Raw genomic sequence first — 25,272 nt, forward strand, 5'->3', positions numbered from 1 at the left:
TCTACTATATTAGTACAAGCCTGTTGTACCGTCCGAATGATGGCCAAACTATACAGATGAGATTTATGACGTTTATTGTACTTCACACAGAAGATGAAACGTCTGTTTTCACTCTAGAAAATCACTGTAAGAGCTTAATAAAACACTGCAAGTGTGCATTAAAATATTATCCATAAACTCTCTCTTATCCTTGTATTATCACCAACAAACATAGCGAATAACACAGAAACACTCGTCGTTACAACTAACAGTAAACGAATATATAAAGACCTTATGCCTTTCGGGTGGTGCTTAATAAACTTTATACCCGTAAATAAACTCCGATGAACTGTAATAAAGTGCTCTCACTTTCATTACTGCCGTATTTAGTGTCACTCTGGAGTCTTTAAACTAGATCACGAACAGTTTTTACTTGTATATCCTTGAGTAACACATTTTTAACACAGTTTCTGTTTTGTATTGTCCCTTTGTATTGATATTCATTCTCAAAGCAATCCGGTGTGAAATGATTCGCACAGACATACACGAATATCGGCAGAACTGAGGGAGCATTTTCCTGGAAAACCAAGTTAATCCACCTCGTTTTCAGCGGCTCAGATTTAGGGAGTAAATGAAGAGAGTTATGTGGATTAATCCATCCTGTATGGAGTCAAATTAATGCCTTAAAGTTTTGCACAAAAATAAAGTTTTGCAAAACACAAAAAAGAATTGAGCAATAAAAAAATGTTTTGCAAACAAAAATAAAGAATTGCAAAGGAAAATTCAAGTATTGAGCGGAAAAAAAATAAGTTTTGCAAACAAAAGTAATAAATTCCAAAATAAAATAAAGTAGTGCAAAAATAAAAATATAATCAATTACAAAAATCAATGGCAGCTGTAATCCTATTTTATCTTTGCCACATATTTTTCATGCTCAAACCTACTAAATCATTTGCAACGCTCATTTTATTCTGCGTTTCAGTCAAGCGTGCGCTCACGATACCGGTTTTCCTTTGCGCTGCACTTTTCTGTGCGGTTCTCTTTATGGCACTGGTTTGACGTGGGGGTGGAGTCAAGAAACGGGGACACGCCCCCGCGAAATGCATTGGAGGGGAACGTAATCGGCGACAGGTGAAATAATTCTTTGACATGGTTAAAAATAATGAATGGTTTGTTTTTGTTGGTTTGTTTAGCATATGTTGTCGCCGATTACGACCCCCTCCAATGCTTTTCTTATAGTAATATGACCCGTTGCGCTCTGTCTCACTACCTGAATCCACTTTTGTGTCCTTAAACATTTGTTTTTTGGGGTCGACAGCTTATAAAAACTTATTTCTGGGTTTTTTAGCTTGTTAGCTGTACACCTTGTCACACAGCAGCTTTTAGGCATTGTTCTGTTTATTGTAATGAGTCAGAAAAGACAAGGAGGCAGCCTCACGCAATACAAAGTCAATGGAGACGGTTGGATTGTTTTTCCCCCCGGTGGGCGTGGTTTTCAGATTATAATAAATGCGCTCTGTCTCTATGCTTGATCTGTTCTGTTGCGATCTGCGTCTCCTGCCAATGACGTGTTCGCGGGGGCGTGCCCCCGTTTCTTGACTCCACCCCCACGTCAAACCAGTGCCATAAAGAGATCCGCACAGAACAGTGCAGCGCAAAGGAAAACCGGTATCGTGAGCGCACGCTTGACTGAAACGCAGAATAAAATGAGCGTTGCAAATGATTTAGTAGGTTTGAGCATGAAAAATATGTGGCAAAGATAAAATAGGATTACAGCTGTCATTGGTTTTTGTAATTGCTTATATTTTTATTTTTGCACTACGTTATTTTATTTTGCAATTTATTATTTTTGCTTGCAAAAATGTTTTTCTGCTCAATACTTTATTTTTCCTTTGCAATTCTTTATTTTTGTTTGCAAAACATTTTTTTATTGCTCAATTCTTTTTTTTGTTTTGCAAAACTTTATTTTTGTGCAAAACTTTAAGGCATTAATTTGACTCCATAATCCAGCTACAGAACACCCAAAACGCTTGAGAGACATTCTCGTCAGTGCAGCAATGGCGGACTCGCTGTGAACGCGCTCAGGGCGGTTCTATGTTCAAACCACTTCAGTGTCAGTTAACACTGTGGGCGGGGCCTGTGGCTTTTGTGATGTCACACTGCCAGGGATCTGGAAACAGCTTGTTCTGAGACACTGCTTATGATTTATGGGGATTAAAAAAAAGGAGTGGGTGGATTTTTATCACTACCCAGACAGCAACATAATGTGGCCCAGATCCAGCCCACATCTGATACATGTTGATTACACACAGACCAGATATGGGCCAGATCTGGGCCCACTTTATGTTGCTGTCAGGGTATAGGGTGGTTGTGTACACACACTGCCAACACACATTTATGTCCAAACACCAGGCAAAAGTAAATTTTGCATAATAGGTCCCCTTTAAAAATAATTATAAGTAATGAATAAACTTAGTTTGGTTAATATGCAGATTAATTGTTCACATTGTCACTTAATGAGACTTTTTGTCTTTGTTTCCCAGATTATTCTTGAGAAAAAAATAACAATGACAAATGTTGTTTCTGCATCCAAAAGTGTGTTAAACACTTATTTTTGCTTTTAATTCACCGGGCTAAATATATTTTTGGTTGCTTTTTTTTTTTTTTTAAACAAGTTTCTACATCAGAAAAACCAACAAGATAAAAGAATTACATTCATTAAATAATTTTTCAACTCTTGCTATGGATTGATTTGTGTTGAAACACTGAAACCAGCCTAAATAAGAAATTGAAAAGCACATTTGTTTTCATAATTCACACTCATTTCCCTAATATTACCCACAATTACCAGATATGGCCTTTATTAAACTGGCCCTATATTTTTATAAAAGCAGTGATCTGCTCTGCTGAATTACAATGAAAAGTTCTTCTACTGACTGAATTAAAACACAATTCACATTCTATAATTAACACTCTGTGATTTTAAAATCTTTTCCTCTATATTTTCATAATCCGTATGTTTCTTCAGTAGCACAGACATGATTGATCAGTCATATACTTTGGATATTATAAATCATTCACTCAGTGGTTGTAAAATATCTTCACGCCATCTCTGAAAGCACTTCTCTGCCTCTTCCACCTTCTTCTTCTCCTCCTCCTTATCTTCAGCTGTCTGATCATCAGTTCTTCTGTAATAAACTCTGACAAGCTCTTCATTGAACCTCTTCGGCAGGAAACTGGACAGCTGTCAATTCAAGACAAAAATCACACCATGAGTTTTCTAAAGATGCTTGATCATGAAGTAAATGAACTACAATATAAACTTCACTGAGCCCAACGAGACAAAGCTCAAGCTCCAGTCCAATGGGATTACTAAAGGTACCATTGTTAAGGAATGAATGTCTCCCATTTGTAAAAATTCTTCAGTGAATAAAACAGTTTGAGTGTCATGATTGCCTGATAATCTTTAATGGTAGAAGCTTCATTGGGTTTCCTCTTGCTGTAGAAATAGACAGAATCAATGGGGTTTTTGTCCTTCATGCCGTGATCCAGATCAACCACCTGAATAAGAGATGAAATAGTTTGTGAAGATGTGAAGGCAGAGGTGAAGGGATGGATTCACTTAACAGTTGTATGTTTTATTTCAAAGCAAAAACTGCATCTTAATCACTTTCAATCTAGTTTAAGCACTGAATCACTATTAAAAATTTAGTGTGAAATTACAGTATATTCCAGCTTAATAATTGCATTAGTTTCACAGTAATTTCACAGTAGGACTTCCCTTGTATCTAATGCTCTTGGACATTTCTTGTAAATTCTACAGTACTTTACTGCCAATTTCAGTCAAGCCTGGCTTTACTGTGAGTTTACAATATTGGAGAACTAAACAAAGAAATAAATAAAATTACTGTAAACAAACAGCATCATACTGTATTTCTACAGTGCTAAGAAGGTACCCAGCATGCATTGCGGCATGAATGATGCTGTGGAGTTTCTTGATTCTTGTCGGTTTTATCTGTGCTGCTCAATTTATATTTGTTTCACTTTTAGTAGTTTCTGTTGTTTGTTTATTTCGTAATGTGCGGAATTTCAAAGATAAATCTCAGCAGCTGCTTCATTGTTGTGAAATATCCATCTACAAACAATTATGAATTTGAAATAAGACACTGGTAAATCTTTAAGCTGAAATAATGTTAATAATATGCAGTCTGACTAACTTAAAATCAGCTTATTTTATATTCTAGCTTATTGTTTTAAATGACCCCAGCATGCCTTAATTAAATGCCTTGTTTCTTAAATGTGTTTTAATGTATGTTTCTATTTTTTATTTCAATGTTTTTTTTTTGTTTTTTTTTGTATGTTCTTGTAAAGCACTTTGAGACGCAACTTCTAAAGGCGCTATATAAAATAAAGTGTATTATTAATTTATTATTACTAATTTCACTGTAAATTGCTGACTACAGTATTTTTTTCTAAAATAATACTCTTTAATCCTGTAAATTCCTGACTTTTTTTTTTTTTTTTTTACAGTGTACATAACTTACATAAACTGGTAAATCTTCAGCATTCAGAGAAACAGTTGGGTCAGTAGGATTGTAATTCTTCACTGCGGCTTCCCATGTCTTCTTCAGCTCTTCCTGAATTTTCAGATTTGAAAGTATTTGTCAGGTATACTGTACAGTAAATACTGTCTTAATAAAGTCATGTGTCTATTAAATATGGCCATTATCAGTCATTAAACCAATGCATTTTTTGTTTCTAACCTTTTCCATTTCTTTCTCAGTCAGTCGAGCTTCTCCCACAAACTTTGGCAGTTTTCTTCTGACGATCTTCTTCAGGATGTCTCTGGATTTCTTTAGATTATCAGCAGTGGAGGATGAGATCTGTTCAAAGATCTCATCTGACAGAAGGTTCAACATTTTAGTTAAATAGTATAAATTATTAACATATGATTTTCTTTAGACCATTACATTATTATATTATTTACAACAGATAAAAATGGAGAATGATGGAAAAATTATGGCTCATTTATTTGAAGTGCAGCCTTATTTATCTGAAATGATTTGTCCTTTTGAGTATACATTCCCAAAACCAGACGTGTCACTCACTTTTTAGCAGACTCGTTCAGAGAAAGGTGGGTACATTTTTAAGGTTTTTTTTGTTGTTTTTTTTGTTTTTTTCTGCTTTCAGCTGACCTGTGAGTTTGCTGTATTCCTCTGCCGTCTTTATGGCTTCAGAAATCTTCAGCATATCTTCAGGTTTTCCTTCATGAAGGTCACGATCAGCTAGCACGAGTGCTTCAGCAAACCTGACACATAGAAAAACAAATGAGTTAGTGTGTTGTACCATGTATGCTGTGGAAACTTAAGTGTAGAGCCCCATGATTTCCATGATGCAGAACACGCAGACAGACTTGCAATGTTTTCAACGTCTGCCGTCTCACTGTATTATGACATGAACACATGAACTTAATCTCCAGAGCTGCTCTGAGAATTAAATCATGAGCATTTTATGGTTTCATATGAGAAAATTTTAGAAAAAGGAAAACAAACGCACTACCAGGTGCCAGTCAGGAGAGATGAATTCAAATGTGTATAAAAAATATATGATCGCACACTCAACTTGTGAATAGTTTATTAACCAACGTTTCGGCAAAAGCCTTTGTCAAGGTATGAGAAAATGTCTCGGGTTACGACTGTAACCCTTGTTCCCTGAGAAAGGGAACGAGACACTGTGTCGGTAACGACACTTTGGGGATTCCCCCCCAACATAGCACGTCTGAAGTATGAATGAAACTATTCCAATCCTGATTGTTGTTGCGTCATGACGTAACATGTGACGGCATACACGGAAGCTACAAAGGGACACCGGCACACAACAGAGTTAGCTTTGCGATGAAGCAAGCCACTCCCAGGCATAAGAGGTGTGGCAAAGAGACGCAGTGTCTCATTCCCTTTCTCAGGGAACAAGGGTTACAGACGTAACCCGAGACGTTCCCTTTCGAGGGAACTCGCACTACGCTGGTAACGACACTTTGGGGAACGGATACCCACTATGCCACACCGAAACATGCCTGTCCTAGTGTGAAGCTGAACCAGGCACAACTTAGGACGAGAGCACTTGTGCACCCGGTGTGGAGGGAACATGCAGGATATAAAACCTGAAGAAAGTATGCGGGGTGGACCACCCAGCGCACCTGATATTCCGAGGCAATAGCCTGAATAATCCAATTACTAATCGTCTCCTTGGAAGCAGGAAGTCCATTCTTGGGTGATCCAAAGCACACCAACAACTGTTCTGACCTCCTCCAGTGAGAGGACTTTTCAATAAAAATGTTCAACTCGGATGAAGCCTCTCCTCTTCCGCCGACACATGAGGTGGAGGATGAAAGGCCTGAAGAACCACTGGCCATGCCACATTAGATGGCACCTTGGGCACATAGCCAGGCCAAGGGTGTAAAATGGCCTTAACTCTCCCAGGGGCAAACTCCAGGCAAGTCGGCAAGATAGACAAGGCCTGGAGATCCCCCACTCTCTTGAGCGAAGTAAAAAGGAGAAAGGAGGAGAATGGTCTTTCTCGCTAGGAGAAAGACCATCTTCAATGTCAGGTTCTTTGCCGTAGCCGACTCAAGAGGTTCGAAGGGGGTAAGAGACAGCCCTTCAAGAACTACTGCCAGATCCCAAGTTGGGACACTGGAACGAGTTGCAGGCCTCATAATTAAAGTACCACGGAGGAAACGTACGACCAGCTGGTGCCCCCCCAGAGGCCCATCACTTAAAGGAGCGTGGAAAGCCTCAATAGCAGCCACGTACACCTTTAGTGTGGACTGGGTAAGACCAGCAGAGAAGCGATCTTGGAGGAACTCCAGTACTGAAGCCACCGGGTAGTTAACTGGGTCCAATCGATGCTCTCTACACCAAGTGGAAAACACATTCCACTTTAGGCTATAGAATTTCCTCGTAGAAGGAGCCCTGGAACTTAGTATGGTCTCGACCACTCCAGCCGACAGGCCAGCCTCTAGGTACTGAGCCCCCTCAGGGGCCAGACTCACAGTTTCCACAGCTCTGGCCGAGGGTGAAATATCGTGCCCCCTGCCTGAGACAGCAGATCCCTCCTCAGAGGAATCTGCCACGGCTGGCCTGCCAGGAGTGACATGATGTCTGAGAACCAGACCAGACCAGAATGGGGCTACCAGCAATAGACTGACCCCTTCTATGCCTGAAAAGCGTACAGGCGTAGCCTCGGCCATGTCTGTGCCATGGCATCCAACCCCAAGGGAGTGGACAGTGGGTCGTCTCTCGAGACGCAAACAAATCCACCTCCATTGGGCCGTACCTCTCGCATATCGACTTCACCACCTCGGGGTGAAGTCTCCATTCCCCGGGCCTCAACCCCTGCCTCGACAGGATGTCTGCTCCCTGGTTCTGGTCCCCGGGGAAATACATTGCTCTGAGAGATGACAGTTTCCCCTGGGACCACAGGAGGATCTAATGCGCCAGTCTGCACAGAGGGCGCAACCTCAGACCCCCCTGATGGTTCAAATACGAGACCACCAACATATTGTCTGCTAGTATCAGGACATGGTGACCGCTGAGATCTGGGAGAAAGCTCCTCAGAGCCTCGTAGACCACCAGCAATTCCAGGCAATTTATGTGCCATCTGGAATGCTGGGCCTGCCACAGACCTCTCGCAAAGCGGCCGTCCATGACCGCGCCCCAACCTGTAAGGGATGCGTCTGTTGAAACGACTTTTCGGCGACATGACACTCCCAATACTGGGCCTTGGGACAGAAACCAAGGTTTCTTCCATATGGAGAGGGCATGAAGGCAACAGCGCGTGACCCTGATCATACGGAATGGATTCCCTCTCGAGGAAAACCCCTTGGTTCTGTAGGGGTCTCATGTGCAGAAGACCAAAAGGTATTATGTTGGACGCAGCTGCCATGAGCCCCAGCAGTCTTTGGAAATGTTTTACAGTGATAGCGTGGCCTAGCTTTATCCTGAAGACCATTGCCAGGATGGACTCGACACGAGCAGGAGATAATTATGCCCGCATCGTTGTCAAGTCCCATACCACCCCCAGGAACGTGGTCCTCTGGGCGGGTGACAACACGCTCTTTTTCGTGTTGAGTCTCAACCCCAAGCTCTGAATGTGGCCAAGGACGACATCTCGATGCCAAACTGCCATCTCTCGAGACTGGGCCAGAATAAGCCAGTCGTCGATATAATTTAGCACACGGATGCCCTGAAGCCTCAGTGGCGCTAGAGTTGCGTCCATGCACTTGGTGAATGTGCGAGGGGAGAGAGCTAGGCCAAACGGAAGAACCCGATATTGGTACGCTTCGCCCCCGAAAGCGAACCTCAGGAACTTCCTGTGACATGGAAGGATGGAAACATGGAAGTATGCGTCCTTCAGATCTATCGTGACAAACCAGTCCTCGGACTGGATCTGACTCACGATGGCTGGAATTGTGAGCATCTTGAACCTGAATCTCCTCAGAGAACGATTCAAGTGCCTGAGATCTAAAATTGGACGCAACCCCCCATCCTTCTTGGGAACTATGAAGTACCGGCTGTAGAACCCGGACTCCCTGTCTGGCAGAGGAACACGTTCTATGGCCTCCTTTGCCAACAGGGAGTGAACTTCCTGTTCCATCACCTTACCCTGCTCTGAGTCCACCACTGTCCAGACCACCCCACTGAACTTTGAGGGGCGGCAACCGAACTGCAGTCTGTACCCCTTTACTACTGTACGCAGGACCCATGGAGATACATTCGGAAGGCATTGCCATGCCCCGATATAATCTACTAAGGGAATCAGCCTCTCGAGGCTGACCTCGGGTGTTCTTCAAGTGTCATTCATGATCCCCTGAAGAGGAATACCGGCAGGAAAAGATCGAAAACGATTTTCTGTGTGCGGACGCTGTCGCTGCCAGGCCACAAGCCTTTGGGGTGGACACTGCAGCATCCGTTCACCAGAAATCGATGTGGTCGAAGCTTACTGGACGGCGGGAATCCAACATCGATTTCCTGAGGGTTCCGAGGTGGAAATGACCTCGATCGTTCCACCCCGGGGGGGACAACCCTCAGAGGCCCTGCAACGACTAGGACCTTTTTCCTGAAGTCTTTTCCGCCTGAAGGACATTTCTCAAATCGACCTGAGGGAGATACTCATTGTGTAAGTCAGGAAAAAATGGTAAACCCTGACGTTGTGACTGAGATCTGTGTTGCAGGAAGCGCTCATCTAATTTACTTTTGACTTGCACTTCCTGGCTTTCTTGTGGCCAGTCAACATTAAGATGGCCACAGCACGTGTTAACACATCAACAAGCTCCTCACATGCAGGTGAATGTAGTGGCGAGCTCTCTACCATTTCACCTGCCTCGATGCCAAGCACATCTAATTCCTCAGAATCAGAAGGCTCAAACATTGGGTTCTCCTCCCATGCAGAAGAAGCCGCCAGGGGGCAGGCTTCCGCACGGCGAGCGGGAACATCGGAACTATCAGACGAGGGCTGAGAAGGTGCCGCAGCAGTCTCACGCCCTCCTGCCAGTTCCATCTGCGAGCCCCACGATCTAAGCCAGGACCCGAACCGTGGGGCTCGCGAGCCTGGCCGGCCTCATCAAACACAGCCAAGCGGGAGCGCAGCACTCTAATCGGCAGAGCTTCACAGTGCGCACAAGCAGCTCCCTTGAGAGCTACCCGGGCGTGCTGCACTCCCAATGACAGCACTCCATGCACTCCATGTTTTCATTACTAAACCTCTGTTGTGCAGCACTATGTTTGCTAAAAGAATAAAAGGGTTTGTTTAATTTCCATTTGATTACAAGATGAATATATGTTTTATGCCTTCATTTGATTATCAAAAAAATAAAAACACAACACAGATTTTCTGATGAAAAAAAAATCATGATTTCAGTTAATTAGATATAATTTAATTTAAAATTTAATTTAACCAGAAAAATTTGGGGGAATTTGTGCAGTCAATGGTCTAATGCAGAATTTGTGTAAGGTCATGTAAAGAATAATAAGCAATGAGCAAAGGATGTTAAAGTGTGTACAGTGGGACGTTCACTGCAAACAGAGACTCACATTTCTTCAATGATGTTGCAGATCTTGTGCTGGTAGGCCTGGCGATGGAGAGTGTATCGGGTGCGAAACATGTCATAAACATTATCTGCCTCCTGTTAGACACACAAACACCAGTGTCACAGATCCCATGATACAATGACAAATTCATCAACTTGAAATCTGTTAATTTTGTCGCTTTTTTAGATTTAAAAAAAATAAATAATAATAAACAAGATAGCTGAACAAAAGGAAAAAAAATGATATTATGAAATTTGTATAAATCATGTAATGTCAGTTTTGTATCAGGCACCTTGTCCCTGAAGCAGATGTGATTTCTCCCGTTCACTTCACAGACTCGAGCAAACTTCAACAACCGCTGGTGGTCGAAACTGTTATGAATGCCGAGGTGATGACAGTCTCTGAGAAATGAGTATCAAATACAAAAATAAAATACAATGCATAGATAATATATAAATATCAGCTTGGCTCTGTTTGCATTAGTTCACAGGTAACTTTATTTTAAACGGACCTACAAGAGATTAAAACAAGGCTGAATTCAAGCTGTGAATATGGTCTTATATTTGCTACTATGTGTTCTTGTGTTGTCATCAGCCAATCAAAATGTCTAATAATGATTACCGTGCAAAATAGTCCCATTTGTCCACATCAATGCCGTTCTGTTTGTTTGCCACAATCTCATACAGGAAGGATTTGTCTTCATCTCTGCCCTTGTATGTCCACTGAAATGAAAAGCATGTCTGTTTCACTTCAACATTTTCCACTAAAGGTATCATTCAGTTTTATTAACACATCTGGAGTATCAGTATGAACCTCAGCAGCTGAAGCTTTTGCCCCTTCGATTAACTCTTTAATGAAGATGACGTCTCTATCATCCAGTCCGTGCTCTTTCAACACATCTTCATTCTCAGCCTTCAGACTCTTCACAATGTCATCAAACATCTGCACTGACATCTGCTCATGCTGCAGTAAAGACACAAAGACAGATGAGATCTTAAATACATCAAATACAGAGTCCACACAGCAAAAACTCCAGTGTTAAATGAACTCTCCTGGGAGTATATGAGTCCATACTCAAGAGTGTTAAATGAACACTGCAGTAGGGTTAAAATTAATGAGATAATTAAGTAATTAATTGAGTGATGATTGACCATTACTGGAGATACCTGATGTTAACCAGTTAAAAAGTCAAGGGTCAAGAGCTCAACTAAAACACACACTGATCTCAATTATGGTGACTTTAGTGTGATTTTCTCCTTTGGTGATTCTGCTTGTTAACATCAGTATCTTCAATAATGGTCAATCATCACTCGGTTAATCATTTAATTATCTCATTAACTTTAACACTGCCTCAGTTAATTTAACACTCTTATTCAAACACTTTAACACTCTTGAGTGTGGACACACATATACTCCCAGGAGAGTTTATTTAACACTGGAGTTGTTGCTGTGCAATTGCATCCCAGCTAACAGAATTGTGTTATAAGAACGTTCTCTAAATATTCAGTGTTGGTTGTGGGAACATTAAAAACATCCAATTTTCTTGATGTTACAGGAACGTTTTTATAAGGTATAACGTTCCTCAAACGTTCTTTCAACTTAATTTTGATCTAAAATTCAACATTGTAGGAACGTTGATTTGTAACATTCCAAGAAAATGAAAATGTCCAGTTTCCTTAATGTTAGTAGAATGTTATTTAAAGGTTAGTATGATGTTCCTGAAACATTCTTTCAATCATTCAAACACCTGCTGTGAACAAACACTGAAAGAAAGAGAAATAAGAACACAAACTACAACTTTCTTCAGCCACAGCCTTAGATGAACTGAAGATAAAAGACATTAAATCTCTGAAGATCTGATTCAACAACTCCACAAACAGCATTACCAGCTTCACTTATTACTAACCAGACTGACTTTATTTCTGTCACACATCTACAGAAGATCTTACTGAGAACTAACAGAGGTTTAACACACACAGTTTCTGCCAATCTCATGTTAAGCTTGAGTACATATAGAGTAACAATGCATCCTTCATATCTCAGAAAAGTCTTTAGTTTTATCATATTTATAAAATATAGATACGCTTAACATAGCGACATCATTATAAATAAAAAGGGAACAAAAACGTTTGTGTTGTTTACATTATATGCACTTGCGCTGACTGCCAACAAAACACAGACATCTGAAGCAGCTTTACTCAATGCCACTGATCTGCAAATCCAGCTCTGAACTGGGACTTGTTTACAAAGTATTCATCACAGAATTGCCAGGAACAAACAAACATACGTGCACAACTCCATTGCTGCCCCAGAAAAACAAACTTCATCCACTGTTCCCTTAACACTGGGTTCTTTGGGAAGCTGAAAAAGGTCATCTTTCCCTCACAACCAAAAACATTCTCCTTCGGTGACAGGAGCTGCGTCACATTTCGGAGGCTGTGTCCTCCGGAGATCGCATTTGAAGGCTGAATACTTCATCAAGGATGTCATATTTAAGAAAAGTAACTGTAATAAAATTGACTGATATTCACTGTGAAGTGTAAAATACTGTAATGTCTTTCTTACTTTGCAATCTAACGGTTATTTTTCTTAAATGAGACCGATGATGCAGCCTTCAAAGGGCCATACTCGAGAAAATTCGGCAAAATGTCCACAAGTGGAAGTTGTATATTTGGCACAGAAATACTCTGTCATATGTCCAACTCATGTTTTGAAACTTTGGCCATGTTTATCATGACGATCTGATGTCTAAGTGTGTCTTATTCAACTTTCAAATAGTTTTGGATGATCTAACCCAGCGGGCACCTTGATGTCAAATAGATATCAAATTGAAGTCAAACAGTCATCAAAGAATTGGTCAAAAATGCAAATCAAATTGATGTCAAAACTTGACATTCATTTGATTTGCATTTTTTTTAAACATTTTTTAACACATTGATGTCCTATTCTAGACCACAAGAATAATGACAAAACAGTATTAAATGCAAGACATGTTTTATTAAATCCACTGGTTTATATCAGAATTTTATATATAAATTTTAATCTGATATAAATCATAATAATGTTGCGTTTTGTCTAATCGCATCGGAAAAGAGATTCAAACGTTAGGGCATTTTTATTAGTAAGAACAAAAATTGTAAAACTAACAGTACTCGTGACATTTCAAAATAGACATTTAAAAAAAAACAATAGTTACCTGCGTAATGGATCTAACTCTGTTAAATTACGTTACCTCAGAATCCTTCACTGTAACAAATGGCGGGAAATTTCAATTCACCAAAAAGAACAAAATACTCATTGCAACGTCAAATATTTAATCAAAACACAATCTTCTAAGTTTTCAAAGTTACCCAATTATTTAATGAGATGTTTATTACTCACCTGATAAAAGCACCAACCTTGTCGAGCTGCTTCGACCTGACGTCTTCACCGCACAGCGCGCACTGCCACTAGCCTCTATGTTGTACGCAAGACGTGATGACGTGCATTTCAACGGTCATCAACGTCGTAAATCCTCCAAATAATTTTTCTTTTCTTTTTTTTCCCGTGTATACATGTATAACATTGTCATATAGGTTTGCATTAAATTACACACAAAAATACATTTATTAATTGTAGTCCATTCTTCAGCTGCAAAACAACCCGAGAATGTGAAAAAGGCGCCATCTATAGGTGGTATTAGGAATAGAGAATATGAATGGGCATTGTAGGCCCTACATTTTTCAGAATAAAAAAGAAAATAGAATTTCTGAAAAATAAATATGATTTTTTTAAGAACCCTAGCATTGCATCTATCAGTTGAAGACAAGAAAATCGAAATAATTTTAAAATATGTAGCCTGTTCACTATGAAAAATGTAATGAAAAATGTAAATTTTACTGTACACTCTCAGAAAAAAAAGTACAAAATTGTACCTTTAGGAGTACAATGGTACAAAGGTACAAATTTGTACCCTTGTGATTTGTACTTTAACAGACCAGTTTTGTACCTTTGGTGACAATTTTGTACCTTTATTTAAAAGTACAAAAATTGACCCTTCAAAAAGGGTACATTTGGTTTTGACAGCGTACAATCATTGACAATATAATGAGATATATATATATATTTTACACACACACATGCTGAATTAAAATCAGAATTTATTAAAACCTTTTCATTTTCACATTTTACAACATTTCATTTTAAACACATTTTTAAACATTCCATATGAGTCCATCTTGCCGGGTGTTAAAAAGTAACACTGAAGCAGTGTTAAAGTTAATGAGATAATTGATTGATGATTGAGTGATGATTGACAATTAGTGGAGACACCTGATGTTAATAAGCAGAATCACTGAAGGAAAGAGAGAAAAAAGGTGTTAATTAATGTTTTATGAATGTTTCATTTCAAGTCACCATGAAAGAGGTCAGCGTTTGCTTTAGTTGGGCTCTTGACTCTTTACCTTTTATTATTAATTTTACTCTGGCTGCTCCAACTTTGTGTCTGTAAAGCACATTTGTTATGGTCAGAGAAAAAATGATCTGGTCAAAATATAATTTGTTGATGATTTTATCATCATGCAGTGGCCTGATGTCGTTTAGAGTCTAAATCTCTGACCGTTTGCTTGATGTGTAGCTTTAGTATTAATGATTGTAGTCCTGTGAATTTACAGCTTGAGATCCAACAATAGTATGAATTTTTTTTCTTTTAAGAATAATACATTACCCACTGAAGCTTCAGTGTTTAAACACACACAGACATCAAGAATCAGCATCTGATTCTCAAGAACGGTGACAATAAATAAATACAAAATACTGACAAACAGATCAACTCTGAACATCACAAAACAAGCTACTGTCACAACAAAACAACAGAAAAATAAAGCAAACATGAACAATCTACGAAAATTACAGGACAATTCAGCTGCATCATTTATTCATGCAGCAATGCATGATGGGAGCCATGGATGAGTTTTGATTGGTGGCTCCCATCATGCACTGCAACATGAAGCACTTTGTTTGATTGTCACCATTGTTGAGGGTCATATGCTGATTCTTGATGTCTGTGTGTTTAAAAAAAAAAAAAACCCTTCAGATTATAAAAGCTCTGCTGGATCTCAAGCGGTAACAGAGATTTACTATAAAGAAATAATATAACATCTATATCACCAGTTAATACTGGATGTCACCAATGAATCTGACCATTTCACAATGAGAAAACACAACCATTATAACTGTGCTTCCCAAAGCATTGTAAACCTAAATTGATCAACTTTGGCTCACAGCACTTTTGGGAAACACAGCTCAGGTCTTAATTTCTCTAGCCATGACAAATGTACTCTACAAACACAAAGTTGGAGCAGCCAGAGATAAATTAATGTAAATAAATAGAGTCAAGAGCCCAACTAAAGGAAATGCTTTTCACCATCATGGTGACTCCAAACTAAACTTTAATTCAAACATTAACATCTAAACATCTGTTCATTCTCAATAAGAACTTTTGTTGATGTGTGACAGAAATCAAATCAAACTGGTTAATAATAAGTGTAATAATGTTTAATGGCTGGAAGTCAGTTGTAGTTGTTGTGTCTCTCTCTTTTTCTCTTGTTGTTTCTTCAGTGATTCTGCTTATTAACATCAGGTGTCTCCACTAATTGTCAATCATCACTCAATCATCAATCAATTATCTCATTAACTTTAACACTGCTTCAGTGTTACTTTTTAACACCTGGCAAGATGGACTCATATGGAATGTTTAAAAATGTGTTTAAAATGAAATGTTGTAAAATGTGAAAATGAAAAGGTTTTAATAAATTCTGATTTTAATTCAGCATGTGTGTGTGTAATATATATATATATATGTCATTATAGTCAACGATTGTACGCTGTCAAAGCCAATTTTGTACCCTTTTTGAAGGGTCATTTTTTGTACTTTTAAATAAAGGTACAAAATTGTCACCAAAGGTACAAAACTGGTCTCTTAAGGTACAAATCCCAATTTTGTACTTTTTTTCTGAGAGTGTACAGTAAAATGTACATTTTTCATTCAATTTTTCATAGTGAACAGGCTACATATTTTAAAATTATTTCGATTTTCTTGTCTTCAATTGATAGATGCAATGCTAGGGTTCTTAAAAAAATCATATTTATTTTTCAGAAATTCTATTTTCTTTTTTATTCTGAAAAATGTAGGGCCTACAATGCCCATTCATATTCTCTATTCCTAATACCACCTATAGATGGCGCCTTTTTCAAATTCTCGGGTTGTTTTGCAGCTGAAGAATGGACTACAATTAATACATTTATTTTTGTGTGTAATTTAATGCAAACCTATATGACAATGTTATACATGTATACACGGAAAAAAATAATTTGAAAAAATTATTTGGAGGATTTACGACGTTGATGACCGTTGAAATGCACGTCATCACGTCTTGCGTACAACATAGAGGCTAGTGGCAGTGCGCGCTGTGCGGTGAAGACGTCGAGTCGAAGCAGCTCGACAAGGTTGGTGCTTTTATCAGGTGAGTAATAAACATCTCATTAAATAATTGGGTAACTTTGAAAACTTAGAAGATTGTGTTTTGATTAAATATTTGACGTTGCAATGAGTATTTTGTTCTTTTTGGTGAATTGAAATTTCCCGCCATTTGTTACAGTGAAGGATTCTGAGGTAACGTAATTTAACAGAGTTAGATCCATTACGCAGGTAACTATTGTTTTTTTTTAAATGTCTATTTTGAAATGTCACGAGTACTGTTAGTTTTACAATTTTTGTTCTTACTAATAAAAATGCCCTAACGTTTGAATCTCTTTTCCGATGCGATTAGACAAAACGCAACATTATTATGATTTATATCAGATTAAAATTTATATATAAAATTCTGATATAAACCAGTGGATTTAATAAAACATGTCTTGCATTTAATACTGTTTTGTCATTATTCTTGTGGTCTAGAATAGGACATCAATGTGTTAAAAAATGTTTAAAAAAAATGCAAATCAAATGAATGTCAAGTTTTGACATCAATTTGATTTGCATTTTTGACCAATTCTTTGATGACCGTTTGACTTCAATTTGATGTCTATTTGACATCAATTGCCCGCTGGGAACACAAATGACTCAAACATTGTTTGAGTTTATTACTTTCTTTTCATAAAACCTCTAATGTCAAGAAAACTGGATCGGAAATGGTCAAGAATTTTTTTTTTTTTACATTCCCAAAATCAACACTGCATATTTGGAGAATGTTCTTATAACAAAATACTGTTAGCTGAGTTGGCTGCATGAGCAATGTGTTCATTCTCACCTTCCACTTCTCAGGGATTTCATCAGGCAAGCCTAAGAATAAGAAGCAGGTCTCAGATGATTTGTAAGTCATATTTTTCACATTACTGAACACTTTCAGGTTCACTTATTAGACATGCACACACAAATTAGACATTTCTTTTTTTCTTTTTCCAAACATAACAATGACATGACAAGAAATTTGCATGTCCACAGATCCTTCTGATTAGAATTAATTTCACACTGACACACCTCTTATTTGTTTAATCTTTTTGGCTTTAGGAATAACCAGACCATCAAATACATGGGAAAATGGACCATGACCTAAAAATAGATAGATAGATAGATAGATAGATAGATAGATAGATAGATAGATAGATAGATAGATAGATAGATAGATACTTTAGTACAGTACTTTAAAAACAAAAACTCAAACATCCGTTGATGATTTTAGTAATAAAGTTGCAGAAGTTTTATATATCCATAAGCATCAGTGTTACTCACCCAAGTCATGACACAATCCAGCGATCTGAACACTCAGGAAATCCTGTTTGGTGATTTTGAGCTCCGGCTGATTGTCATGAAGAATCTTGACCAGACAACCTGCTAAATACGCCACACTAACACACACAAACAACACCACTTCATGACCAAAAACTCTAAATTACTTAGCACTAAATAACACTTAACCTAATTCACCCTACAATGAAAATTTATTATATATATTCATTGTAGGGTGCATTATTATTTTAAATGACCCAAAATTTCAGCTGTGAATATAATAATATCTCACCCAAGAGAGTGTTCGAAGCGATTGTGAGAAGCTCCTGGATACACCAGATATGTTCCTCCAAGCTGTTTAATGTGACGGAGTCTCTGAAACTGAGGTGTATCTGTGATCTTCACCAGCAGGGGGTGCAGCTCAATGTGACCATGAATGGGGTCGTTGAAAATCTACAGTACGCAAAACACACCAGATTATCACACTAACATACAAGAGATTTTTCAACTCAGCATGTAGGCCATTGACCAAAATGATTTTTATGCTCCACAAAACTCCTTTTGTGGAAGACCACTTCACATGAAAAATGCATCCTGACCAACAGGGCAACACTTGAGTAATTGATTCATTTACACAACTGATCTGAGTTAGTTTTGTCACAAGAATAAATAAGTAAAGCACAGATTTTAGCAATTTCTTTCCATGAAAGGTGCTTTCTGTTATCCACAAAATATAAAGTACATTCATGCTTATGTCATGCTTATTTTAAACACATACATCATGTGCGATGTTAAATTTCAATTTGATGGTAGAGAATTACAATCCACATTTAATACATATCGGCTGTGAAAAAAGAAATAATATTTACATACCTTCATTTGTTTTTTTGAGAAGAATAAGGAGTATTTCTTCAAGATGTCTTGCAATTCATCATTAATGATCTCCCATAACTGTTGTTTCTCAGGCTCTGGAAAAAATGTGACATTTTATATCCTCATTGTATATTTTCAATAGTTTTGTTTCCTTAGCTTGTCAATGAAAGAAAACATTTCAGCAATGCAGTTACACATTCCACATATTATGTGTAGCACTCTATTTTACACATTTTGTATCACTATTAATAAAACTGTGTTGGAAGAACTAATTTATTTTACACATAGTTATGTATAGTTTCAACACAACTTGTTAATCTCAGAGGTGTAGCGAAGACCAGTCCTCCAAGACCAAAATTATTCAAGACCAGAGGTGTGGTCAAGACCTGAACCTCAAAGACCAAAAAAGACCATTCAAGAATGAAGTTAATGAGATAATTAATTAATCAATCGAGTGATGATTGCGCATTAGTGATGAACACCTGCTGTTAACAAGCAGAATCACTGAAGGAAAGAGAAAAAACAAGAACAGAAAAAAAGAGAAGAGACAATGCAGCAGAAAAACAAGACCTACAACTGACTTCCAGCCACAGCCTTAGATGAAATCAACAAGATAAAACACATCAAGTATGGAATGCCAAACCTGACAAAATTACAAATAAATAAAATAAATAGATACATATGCAAAGAAATGTGTTAAAAAAAAGTAAAGCATAAAAATAAATAAATATATAAATAAAGATACAAAAAAATATATATATATATTAAAAAAATCTTTATTTATTTTTTATTTATACCATTTTTTAAAGGACCGAGTACTCGTACTGACTGACACATATCCTGTTTTCACCCAAATGTTCACTTAAGCCATGACCGACTGTGTTTACATGAGATAATCCACACGATGGACATTTTGACAACTATGTGTACATTTGACCATTCAGGCGCAAGGAGAACTGATCGCGCGCTGTCTGAGAGAACTGGGATTGCGCGCAAGAAAGAGAGAGAGAGCGCGTGCGAGAGAGAGAGGCTTCTGGTCTGTGTCATTCAGCGCGATTCCACCTATCCCACCTTCACTAATCGATAACGAATTGTGATTGAAAGCATGCAGTTTGCAATGTGTGGGTTTTCATCATTAATTTTGAAGTAGTTCCATACCTCTGAGGCTGACATTGTTTCTGCTGCTGCCGTCGGTGTATCTGTGCAAGGAAAATTCTGTCAGTTACGTCACGTGAATGAATTGTCTTAGTAATTTCCTTTATTCTCACTATTTTATTTTTTGTTGTTATGTGACTTTTTAGTAGCTTGCTTTCTAATTCCGCCTACTGAAGCTGTGTTAAAGTTAATGAGATATTTAAGCAATTAATTGAGTGATGATTGACCATTATTGAAGACACCTGATGATAACAAGCAGAATCACCAAAGGAGAAAATCACAATTTTTAAGCCACCATCATGGAGATGAGTGTTTGCTTTAGTTGAGCTCTTGACCCTTGACTTTTTAATGTTTGATTTTGCTTGGTTGCTGTAACCAAGTTATAACAGTCAGACAAGCAAAGAGCAAAGAGAAAAGATGATCAGGTGGTGTTGGTTATGTTTTCACATAATCATTATTTGATCTAAATCACTGAACTCATTTAATCTTTGAGTTAGATTTACATTATCGAATGTGATTCTACAGCAAATGATTTTCAATATAATCTAAACGATTTCTTAAAAGTTGTTCTAAAAAATATCTCATTTAGACACAGGCATCAAGAATCAGCCTGTGAATCTCAACAGTGGTGACCATCAAAAAGCATGTTGCAGTGCATTCTGGGAGCCACCAATCAAAATTCATCCATGGCTCCCATCATGCATTGCTGCATGAATAAATTATGAGCTGACTTCTCTTAGTAATTTCCTTTATTCTCACTATTTTTATTTTTCTGTTGTTATGTGACTTTTTAGCAGCTTGTTTTCTAATGTTCAGAGTTGATCTGTTGATCAGAATATGTTGCTTGTCACCGTCATTGAGATTCACAGGCTGATTCTTGATGTCTGTGTGTGCCTAAAAAGATTTAAACGTCAGGACAACTATAATCCTTTGGTTTATATTGAAAAAGCTTTTACTGTAAAGCTGTTGTAGATTCACATAGTTGCTGTAATGAGCAATGTAAAAGTAACTCAGAGATCAACTAAAGCAAACACTGATCTCCTCAGTGGTGACATCAAACCAAACATTTTCAATTAAACATCAACATCTTCTTAGTTATCAATAAGATCATTAACTTCTGTTAGTTCTCAATAAGATATTCTGTAGGAATAAAGTTAAACTGATAAGAGTAATAATGTATAATGTGTAAGTTCCTGTGTTTTTGCTTTTTTTCTTGTTCTTGTTTCTTGTTTCTCTTTTCAGTGGTTCTGCTTGTTAACAGCAGGTGTTCATCATTAATGCTCAATCATCACTTAAATATTCATTTAGTTATCTCACTGCAACACAGCATCAATGTTACTTTTACTCTTTGTAGTGTGGACACTAGATGATGTTCTTGTGGGGTTGAAAGGGTTAAAGGTGTAAGATAAAAAGGCACACCCACAAAATATATTTTATCAGTAACGAACTGTAAGTTTAAAAAAAAAAAAAAAAAGTCATATTCCGGCAACACTGTTGCCAGTAGTTTACCGTAAATGTGAGTTTTGTGGGTCACCATTGTGCTGAAGAGTAGAGCTTGTGCTTAAGTTCAGGAGAAGATCAAGAGACACTGATGATATTTTGCATGTTGTTTTATTTAACAGATGGTGGTTGTGTAGTTGCTTATGCAGTGAAAATCTCTTTTTATATCCACAAAAAAATTTAGTGGACAGTAATATATAAGTTATGTCCAACTGTAAATAAGATCACAGTAATATGTGCTCACATTATTAGCATATTATAAATATTAGTTTATGTCAGAAATTAGTTGACTCGAGATTTAATTGAGTGCATGGTATTTTTACAGCAACATACTGTAACATACTGTAGATTATGGTAAAGAACTGTAAAATTAACAGTAAATTATTGGCAACTTTTTTTGCCAGTAATTTACTGTAAATTCACAGGATTTTTTTTTTTTTTTTATGTATGAATGAATAATTATTTATTTATTTATTTTTGCTTTATTTTTTATTTTTTTTATTTTTTTTAACGTTTCTTTGTATATTTATTTATGTATTTATTTATTTTTAATTTTGGCAGGTTTGGCATTCCATAATCAAGGGTCAGATTTAATAACAGCTTGCGCCAGCACAAACCCTGTTTTGGCATTACAAAACTACTGTCAGGATTTACAGCAGTGAGAAATTGGTTCACAGTTGTTTTTTGTGGCTGAGATTATTGCATATCCATTTTGAAGGAGTTTCACATTCAGACTGAAATTTTTTGGGAGGAGAGTATTTAAATTAATCACTCAAAGTGATTTACTAAGGTTTACACTAGTCAATTTACTGGTATTTGTCTCAATATTTACTGCCCCAAAAAAGCATGTCTTAAACCAGACACTAATTTGATTTTAGTAGATTGTGTTTGTCATTATTGAAATGATGTCTGTGTTCTTTCATTTAAGCATCGTCAGTAGATCGGAGGATTAAACAACTCCACAAAAAGCATTACTAATAAGTTTGACTTTATTTCTGTCAGACATTTTCACAAATTCTTATTGAAAATTAACAGTGTCTTAGATATTGATGTTTAATTGAAATTGTTTGGTTTATATCAGCGTTTGTTTAAGTTGGGCTCCTGGAATCCTTGGTTTTTTTTTACTATTGGTGTTTTTACCACTTACTGTTTGTCGAACATGTTTGTTATGTTGTTTACCTGTTGATTGTGTCATTAATTATCATGTCTGATTAACTGTTCTCACCCAGTATTTAATGAGTAATTCTATAGATTGTGTTTTATTAATTTTGCATTATTCATTATAGTACATTCTACAGCTTGAGATCTAGTAGTGTTGTGATCATCTAGATGACTTCAAAAACACATTGTACAGAGATCATTTAGAACTATAGAGATTTAATGTCTTTTATCTTCACTTGATTTCATCGAAGGCTGTGGCTGGAAGTCTGTTGAAGTTCTTGTTTTTTCTGTTTTGTTGTTCATCTTTCCTTCAGTGATTCTGCTTTTTAACAACAGGTGTTTTCTTCAGTAATGCTCAATCATCACTTCATTATTCATTAATGAGTAATCAAATCTCATTAACTTCCCTCTTGAATGGTCTTTGTCTCAGTCTTGGAGGGTTTGGTCTTGACTACACCTCTGGTTAACCTTCCTGACAAAATTGACACAAAAAGTGTTGTCCCAAAACTCACACAATGATGTGTAAGAATTTAACCCAATTTGAGTCAGTTTTAACACATTCTTTCTCAGAGTGTATAGTGGATGTGAATGGGGCAAGACTTTACAGAAATGTGCAGCTTAATTAATTTATTTATGTTAATTTTAACATTAGTATAAATGTTTCCATACCAAACATGTACTGTTAAGTTTTCTAATTTAATATTTTAGCAGTGGGACTAGTTTTAGGAAGTAGTTCAAGCGGATAAAGTTCTGGTTATCCCTGATAGCATCAATGATTGAAATAATGTTAAATCAATGTTAATGTGTCAGCGTTAACCGCATTGAATCAAAATCACTTTTGCACCCACAATTAATGTTGAAAAAATGTTGAAATTTCAAAAAAAAAAAAAAAAAAAAAACAATGGAAATGTCATGTCATTTTTGAGAAAATAGCAGACATGTTGGTTCATCATTCTTGCACTCTCAGAAAATGAAACACAACTACAACTGACTTAAAGCCACACAGCCTGAAATCAACTGAAGATAAAAGAAGACAATAAATCTCTCAAGATCTCAGCAGAAGTTCTTTTGAGAAATAACAGGTTTAGATGTTGATGTTTTATTGAAAATGTTTGGTCACCATTTTGGTGGTCAGTGTTTCCTTTAGTTGGGCAGTTTGACTCTTAGCTTTTCATTAAAATTATTATTGTTGAAATTTGAACCTTTTTTCAACGTTAATTGCGGGTGCAAAAGTAATATTGATTCAGTGCGGTTAAGGTTGATACATTAACATTGATTTAACATTATTTCAATCATTGTTTGCTATCTGGGTATGCCCTTCTGACGTAATTCCTGTGGGCGTTTCTTTTGTAAACAGCTTCCTTTCTATCTTTGTCAAATCTATTGCAGTCGCTGGATTTTGTGTCATCTCAAGTCAAGTTGTGGTCCAATGAAACAAATAACTTTATTTGTATGTATTAACTAACTGCCTTAGACATGAACAATAATCTTGTGATTGACTTTTTTTCTTGGTTTGTAAATCACAAGTAACAGATGGATATTACTCTAAACACAAATAAGGAAGTAGGAGATAGATGTATCACATGACCTTCAGTTTATTTTATATCTATATACACATTACCATATGAAAATGGGTTGTGTCATGAACTCCAAATTTAAATCAAATCACATATGTCGTCCCTTACCTTTACTTTCTTCATAGGACTTTTTTAGATGCTGAAGACTTTTCCTGTGATCAGAGAGCGTTTTTTTGGTTTGTTCAGAATGAAGCATCTTCTCTTTTGTCTTCTTTTGGTGGATTGTTAAAAACTCAGATGAGGAGGCAATAAAGATCTGTACAACTGTGTACAGATTTCATATATTCAGCAACTCAACTCACTGGATTACATGATAAGGAAAGTCTTGTCATGAAACTATGAGGGTGTGTCTCAGACAAACGTTGAGCTTTAGTGACGGGGAATGAGTCGAGTCAGAGTGACTGCTGCTGGAAACACATTCAGCAGGTGCCGATCACACAATATTTACTGTATAGTTCTTGTGTATGTGTTTGTCTTACATCTGTCTTTGGTAGGGCAGCCTGTTTTGCAAATATATGCAAATGTAATGCAAATATTGCATAATAAAATATGAAAGTTAAAGGGATAGTTCATGCAAAAAATAACATTCAGTCATCCTTTACATGTCGTTCCACATCTGTATCAACTGATTTCTTCTGTGGAAAAGATATTTTGAGAAATGTCTTTTTTTTCTCTTTCTTTTTTTTTTTTTAATGGGGTCCAGTTTTGCTCTTACACCAACATTACTCAAAATATCTTCTTCTGAGCCAAAAGAAAAGACATGACAGCAGTGATATAACTGATAACTGTACATGTGTGTAACAAGTTTGCTGGGTTGGTAGATTATTTTTTTCTTTTTTCACATTTAAAATCTTTTGCCATCTTGTTCCTCATTCATGTTATGCCTTTGCATGATTTTCTTAGGTTTGTTAATAGATGTGACAGGTAATGATATGAAAAACAGACACACCAACACCCTTCTGAAACACACACCGAAGCATGTTCAAACTGTAAGGTGTGGAAAGTTTTGTGTGAATGATCACATAAATAAAAACATTCTGTGGTTGACTTTAATGAAGTGTCTGTAGTGGAACAGGTTCTGTTTGAAGAACAGGTGGAGCAGCTCTAGTAGATGAACAGCTGGTCTTTGTGTTGCATTGTGTACACATTTACTAATAGATGTAAAATAATT

General features: G+C 37.0%; 1 protein-coding gene across 1 annotated transcript; it reads right to left on the bottom strand.

Annotated features, from left to right (window-relative positions):
• Positions 1-3,052: 3,052 nt before the first annotated feature.
• Positions 3,053-24,297, bottom strand: LOC137032471 (deoxynucleoside triphosphate triphosphohydrolase SAMHD1-like). The gene is made up of 15 exons (XM_067404234.1): positions 24,210-24,297; positions 18,709-18,803; positions 18,128-18,288; positions 17,839-17,954; positions 17,587-17,658; positions 17,357-17,388; positions 10,881-11,030; positions 10,689-10,789; positions 10,360-10,468; positions 10,071-10,162; positions 5,175-5,287; positions 4,743-4,879; positions 4,524-4,616; positions 3,436-3,540; positions 3,053-3,223 (listed from the first exon to the last, which is right to left on the bottom strand). The coding sequence occupies exons 1-15, from the start codon at positions 24,295-24,297 to the stop codon at positions 3,053-3,055; spliced, it is 1,635 nt and encodes a 544-aa protein (XP_067260335.1).
• Between the last annotated feature and the right edge of the window lie 975 nt (positions 24,298-25,272).

Source organism: Chanodichthys erythropterus, chromosome 12 (genome assembly GCF_024489055.1).
Source record: "Chanodichthys erythropterus isolate Z2021 chromosome 12, ASM2448905v1, whole genome shotgun sequence".
NCBI lineage: Eukaryota > Metazoa > Chordata > Actinopteri > Cypriniformes > Xenocyprididae > Chanodichthys > Chanodichthys erythropterus.

Excerpts from the sequence above, each read along its gene's own strand:
- LOC137032471 (XM_067404234.1), bottom strand. The coding sequence starts at position 24,297 with ATGCTTCATTCTGAACAAACCAAAAAAACGCTCTCTGATCACAGGAAA. Across the intron at positions 10,790-10,880 it reads CAAAAGCTTCAGCTGCTGAG|TGGACATACAAGGGCAGAGA; the intron begins GTTCATACTGAT and ends TTTTCATTTCAG. Across the intron at positions 5,288-10,070 it reads TGCAACATCATTGAAGAAAT|GTTTGCTGAAGCACTCGTGC; the intron begins GTGAGTCTCTGT and ends TCTATGTGTCAG.